This window comes from Quercus suber, unplaced genomic scaffold, assembly GCF_002906115.3.
Source record: "Quercus suber isolate HL8 unplaced genomic scaffold, Cork oak 2.0 scaffold_262, whole genome shotgun sequence".
In the NCBI taxonomy this organism is placed as follows: domain Eukaryota; kingdom Viridiplantae; phylum Streptophyta; class Magnoliopsida; order Fagales; family Fagaceae; genus Quercus; species Quercus suber.
In genome coordinates this window covers 115,134-122,004 of record NW_027069718.1, presented here as the reverse complement: position 1 = coordinate 122,004, position 6,871 = coordinate 115,134, and the positions used below count along the sequence as shown (strand labels likewise).

Sequence of the window (6,871 nt, the reverse complement as noted above, 5' to 3'; positions counted from 1 at the left end):
GTTGTGAGCATACTTTCTGACTTAACCTTCGGAGGGTGTTTGGCCGGCACCACACCGGTGTTCTTCGATAGGTTTTCTCTTTTGTTTCGTGCAGGTTAGCATACGAAGCGAGAGGAGTATCGTGCGATTCATTGGTGAATTTTCTTGATTCATCAGTTGGCCCCGTCTGTGGGAAATTTCGAGTAATTAAGCCATACTATCGTTTCCCGGACTAAAAAGTTGCATGGTACTCACTTGCTCAATGGCAACTACTAATGACGTGCAAGGAGAAGAACCACCCACGACTGCCCTCGAGAGACAAGTTCGGACCCTTAGCACCGCCGTGGAGCGTCTCACCAAACAGAACCTCGACTTGGAGGAACAGCTGCGCCAGAAGAATGCAGCACTAAATAACCGGCTAGAGGATCAGGAAGGGACTAGTGCTCCAAACAGGAATCAAGAGAGACCTGAGGGCAGCCACGCCCCAAGCAGGCCGGAGAGGCAGCACGTGAGCATGCCATCCCTCACGGATGCGACTCCACCACATATTGCTGCCGAGATGCAGGCAATGAGGGAACAAATGGAGGTTATGATGAACGCCCTCAAGGGGCGAGTCTCCAGTGACCTTGACGATCTGGTCAATCGTACCGATTCACCCTTCACTGCGGCCGTGAACTCCTTCCCCCTACCCCACAAGTTTCGCATGCCGAATATAGAGAGCTATGACGGGATGAAGGATCCTCTTGATCACCTGGAAACTTTCAAAACCCTGATGTATCTACAGGGGGTACCGGACGAAATCATGTGCAGGGCCTTCCCAACTACACTGAAGGGTTCCGCGAGGATTTGGTTCAGTCGGTTGACACCGAACTCCATTAGCACTTTCAAAGAACTGAGCTCTCAGTTCACCTCGCACTTCATAGGGGGACACAGGTACAAGAAGTCCACAGCGTGTTTGATGAGCATCAGGCAAAGAGAAGACGAGACGCTAAGATCTTACATGACCCGCTTCAATAAGGAAGCCCTCTCAATTGACGAAGCCGACGACAAGATACTGGTGGCAGCTTTCACGAACGGATTGCGGGAGGGCAAGTTTTTGTTCTCGCTATACAAAAACGATCCCAAAACCATGTCAGAAGTACTCTACAGGGCCACCAAATACATGAACGCGGAAGACGTGCTGCTTGCGCGGGAAGAAAGGCCCAAGAAGAGAGAACGCCAGGCTGACATGCGCCAGGACCAAGGGCAGAAAAGACAAAGGGCAGGGGACAGAAGAGACGACAGACGCCCAAAACCCCCGAGTGGAAGGTTCACAAGTTTTACCCCCCTGAACGCTCCGATTGACCAAGTCTTGATGCAAATCAAAGACGAGGAGAAGCTGACATTCCTGGGAAAACTAAAGAGCGACCCAAGCAAACGGTCGCGAGACAAGTATTGTCGTTTCCACCGAGACCATGGCCACGACACGGTCGAATGCTACGACCTAAAGCACCAGATTGAAGCCTTCATTAGACAAGGGAAGTTGCAGAAATTCGTCAACAAAGAGAAAACAGAGCATAATCGCCAAGAACCGACCCCCCGTCGGGATAACGAGCGTCCGAGACCCCCCATCGGAGACATAAGGATGATAGTGGGGGGAACCGCATCCACCAGTTCTTCCAAAAAGGCTCGAAAAATGTACCTAAGATCGGTCCTGAACGTCCACATGACGGGCTCGGGGCCCAATACCACACGGATGGAGAGCCCTATCATAGGATTCACCGAAGAAGATGCAAGGAGACTTCATCATCCGCATGACGATGCGCTGGTCGTCAGTATACGTGTGGGGGACTACAACGTCCACCGAGTGCTAATCGACAACGGCAGCTCAGCAGACATTCTATACTATCCAGCATTCCAGCAAATAGGGATAGACAGAGCACGATTAATGCCGGCAAGCGCTCCCCTTTTCGGCTTCGGAGGAACCAGGGTATTCCCAATAGGTTCCATCACACTCCCGGTAACGGTGGGTGATTACCCTCAAGAACTCACTAGGAATGTAATGTTCCTCGTAGTAGACTGCTCCTCCGCTTACAACGGTATTCTCGGACGACCCACACTTAACTCATGGAAAGCAGCAACATCCACGTACCACCTAATGATCAAATTCCCAACGGACTATGGGATTGGAGAATTGCGAGGGAATCAGGCGACAGCCCGAGAGTGCTACATTGCCATGCTAGAAATGGAAGATCACCATCATGCGATGTGCATAGAAGAACAGCAGACGGTCGCAGAACCAGCTGAAGAGATGGAGGTAGTAATACTCAACGAGTCCAAACCAGAGCGAACAACCAGAATTGGAACATTGGCCTGCCAATCTGTGCGCCAGGCCCTCATAACCTTCCTTAGGAGAAACCAGGACATCTTTGCATGGAACCATGAAGACATGCCCGGGATCGACCCCTCTGTCATAGTCCACAAGCTAAATGTGAACCCTTCAACCCCCCCGGTCCGGCAGAAAAAGCGAGTTTTCGCTCCTGAACGGGACAGAGCAATAGCGCAAAAGGTCGGAAAGCTACTGGAGGCGGGTTTTATAAGGGAAGTATATTACCCAGAGTGGTTGGCAAACGTGGTCATGGTCAAGAAGGCCAGTGGAAAGTGACGGATGTGCGTCGACTTCACGGACCTTAACAAAGCATGCCCAAAGGATAGTTACCCCCTCCCGCGGATAGATGCACTAGTTGACTCCACGGCCAGACACCAGCTTTTAAGTTTTATGGATGCCTTCTCGGGCTATAACCAGATCAAGATGGAGGAACACGATCAGGAGAAAACGTCCTTCGTCACCAGCCAAGGCCTCTTTTGCTACAAAGTGATGCCGTTCGGACTCAAGAACGCCGGGGCAACATACCAAAGATTAATGGACAAGATGTTCGCACACCAGATTGGGAGAAACGTATAGGTCTACGTTGACGACATGCTGGTCAAGAGCCTTTTCGAAAAAGACCATCTGAGCGACCTCAAGGAGACATTCGACACCCTACGGTCATACAACATGAAGCTGAATCCGGACAAATGTGCATTCGGGGTGACGGCAGGAAAATTCTTGGGTTTTATGGTGTCCCAAAGAGGAATAGAGATCAATCCAGAGAAAATACGGGCCATCATGGAGCTTGAACCCCCAAGAACAACAAAGGAGGTACAGAGCTTGAACGGCAGAGTTGCCGCCTTGAATAGGTTCGTCTCAAAAGCAACAGACAGGTGCTTACCGTTCTTCCGCATCCTGAAGAAATCATTCGAGTGGACGGATGAGTGCCAGAAGGCATTTGAAGATCTAAAGAGATACCTTTCCTCGCCACCTTTGCTCAGCCCGTCCAAACCAGGGGAAGATCTCTACTTATACCTAGCCATTTCACGGGGGGCAGTAAGCGCGGCCCTAGTAAGGGAAGAGGAAGGGGCGCAGCGGCCCGTCTATTTCGTAAGCAGGAGGTTCCGGGGGGCTGAAGAAAGATACCCCCACATGGAGAAGCTGGCCTTCGCGCTGATAACCGCAGCTCGAAAACTGAAACCGTACTTTCAAGCCCACAGCATCATCGTCCTAACAAATCAAACCCTAAAAAGGGCAATGAGCAGCCCCGAAGCAGCCGGACAAATGGCCCTGTGGGCAATAGAGCTAAGCGAGTTTGACATACACTACCGTCCGCGAACCGCAATAAAAGGCCAAGCCGTAGCTGACTTCATCGCCAAATATACGCAAACGGGGCAACAGGAGCCACAAGCCCTCAGACTATGGAATATCCACACGGATGGATCATCAACTAGGCTAGCTGGAGGCGCTAGGGTGGTAATTCAGACCCCTGACGGAGACACGATCGAGTGCATGATCCGATTGGACTTCTCGACGACCAACAATGAGGCCGAGTACGAGGCATTGTTGGCAGGATTAGACCTGGCGAAAGCAGCAGGCGCCGAAGCCATGGTCATACATTGCGATTCGCAGGTGGTAGTCAGCCAGATTAGTGGTACCTATGAATGCAAAGGGGAAAAAATGAAGAAATACTTGGAAGAAGTCAGAAGACGGATCGACTCCCTCCAGGTCACATTCGTCTAGATCCTAAGGGAGGAGAATGAATGTGCTGACCGGCTCGCAAAAGCCGCCTCCGCAGTGGCCATGACGACCCCCGATCGGGTGTTATCCTTCATCCAGTACTCCTCAATTATTGACAGCAAGACGGAAGTGCAGGAGGTAAATCCAGAATACGATTGGACCACACCCCTAATGGCCTACCTAAAGGAAGGCACGCTCCCGGACAACAAGGACGCAGCCAGAAAGTTGAAAGACTGGGCTTCGCGGTTCATAATAATCAATGACGTCTTATACAAAAGGGGATTCTCACGACCATATCTAAGGTGTTTGGGTCACGAGGAAGCAAACTATGTAATGAGAGAGGTCCATGAAGGCATCTGCGGAAACCATTCGGGGGCGCGGTCTCTGGTACACAAACTGATCCAGGCAGGATACTATTGGCCCACAATGCAGAAGGATGCGCAAACCTACGTCAAGATCTGTGACAAATGTCAAAGGTTTGGTAACCTCATTAGGCAACCAACCGAAGAGCTGACACTCATGACGGCCCCTTGGCCGTTCGCCCAATGGGGACTAGACATCATGGGCCCTCTCCCGACGGCCACGCGACAGCTGAAATTCTTGGTAGTAGGGATCGACTACTTCACTAAGTGGGTCGAAGCGGAAGCTCTAGCAACTATCACGGAGAAGAACATCAGAGGTTTCGTATGGAGGAATATCGTATGCAGATTCGGGATACCAAGGGTCCTCATCTCCGACAATGGGAAACAGTTCGACAACAGGGCATTCCGAGATTTTTGCTCGGAGTTGGGCATCAGGAATCACTATTCGTCGCCCGCACATCCACAGGCAAATGGCCAAGTTGAAGTCACGAACCGGTCCCTGCTCAAAATCATCAAGACCCGGCTCGAGGGGGCAAAAGGTACATGGCCCGATGAGTTACCAAGTGTCTTATGGGCATATCGCACGGCGGCAAGAACACCGACAGGGGAAACGCCGTTCAGGCTAACATACGGGAGCGAGGCCGTCATTCCAGCAGAAATAGGTCTTACAACCTATCGAGTGGAGAGCTACGATGAAGGCAAGAATGAAGAGGCTTTGCGGCTTCAGCTAGATCTAGTCGACGAAGCCCGGGCCATAGCTGAACAAAGGATAGCTCGATACCAAAACCTCATGGCAAAATACTATAACTCCAAAGTCAGACACAGAGACTTCCAGATCGGAGACCTTGTGCTTCGGAAGGTCATAGGAGCAGCTAAAGATCCCTCGCAAGGAAAACTCGGTCCAAACTGGGAAGGGCCTTACAAGATCTCATCTTGGCAGAGAAAAGGAACCTACCACCTCGAAACCATGGACGGACGAAGACTACAACACCCGTGGAACACTGAGCACCTGCGGAGGTACTACCAATAGATGCAACGAGAAGAGACATCCACCCTTTGCAAGCATTCCAGCTTATATCTAAAGTTTTCAGTAGTTTTTATTTTGAAGAACAATTTTTACTTTCTATGCTTTTACTTTGAACAAACCTCTCTACTAATGCCTTTTTAAGCCCAAGGGGGCAGGCATCATTTCCCTATAAAGACTTCTTTCAGGCAACAAAATCTTTCCTGCCTAGTCTGTTTAATTCAATATCACAAGGCTGTCCACAAAATGGACGGATCATCCCAAGAGGATGAAAACTTAAGTCCGTATAATGGACGGACCAATAAGCCCGTCCACAAAATGGACGGATCATCCCAAGAGGATGAAAACTTAAGTCCGTATAATGGACGGACCAATAAGACTGTCCACAAAATGGACAGATCATCCCAAGAGGATGAAAACTTAAGTCTGTATAATGGACGGACCAATAAGACTGTCCACAAAATGGACGGATCATCCCAAGAGGATGAAAACTAAAGTCCATATAATGGACGGACCAATAAGACTGTCCACAAAGTGGACGGATCATCCCAAGAGGATGAAAACTAAAGTCCATATAATGGACGGATCAATAAGACTGTCCACGAGGTGGACGGATCATCCCAAGAGGATGAAAGCCTAAGTCCAGATAATGGACAAGCTAATCAAGTTATCCCCGAAATGGATGGACCGTTCCATGAGGATAAAAATCTTTAAGCCAAGTAGTGGACGGACCTGTAGCGTCGTCCACAAGCGGACGGGTCAACCCAAATAGACGGACAATACTAAGTCCGTGTAAGGAAGCGAACCCAGGATAACGTCCATTACTTAGACAGACCTCACAAAGGAAAACTAAGTATGATACCCGACGGACTGATACAAAGAACAGCCTACCTAACGGATGGATTCAAATTATGCATAACGGGCATGGTCAATAAACAATATACCCAACGGATGGATTCAAATTATACATGACGGACATGTAAAAACCATTCAAAAGCAAAATAGTATGGAAGGACGTACCATAATAAACAGGACGGAGCTCACTTAAACATGAGAAGGCAATAAAAATAAACAGGCATTCCAAAAAGATAAAAGAGAAGGTCAACGGACCCAGCATGAAATGAGCATGCTGAACGGTCAATGTATAAATAGACCCCGTAAAACATGACGGGTGTTATAAATTGTTCCACACTTACAACAAAAAAAAAAAAACTAAGTTATTACAAGGCAAAATCAAGCTCCGTCTCCCTCTTCGTCTGGACGGTCCTCAACATCTTTGGCCTTGCTGTCCGCAGCAGTGTGATCCATTGGAGCTTCACGGACAAGGCCATCCTCGTCAAAAAGAGCTTCAGTGTCCTCCGACTGAGCAGGCTGAGCAGTGGACAGCTCCGGGGCAAAGACGGAGACGGCGGACAA

At 49.6% G+C, this 6,871-nt stretch overlaps 1 protein-coding gene across 1 annotated transcript; it reads left to right on the top strand.

Moving 5' to 3' along the window:
* Positions 1 to 241: 241 nt before the first annotated feature.
* LOC136070818 (uncharacterized) lies at positions 242 to 2,623 on the top strand. The gene is made up of 2 exons (XM_065781277.1): positions 242 to 544; positions 764 to 2,623. Exons 1-2 carry the CDS (start codon positions 242 to 244, stop codon positions 2,621 to 2,623), a joined length of 2,163 nt encoding a protein of 720 aa, XP_065637349.1.
* The last annotated feature ends 4,248 nt before the right edge of the window (positions 2,624 to 6,871 follow it).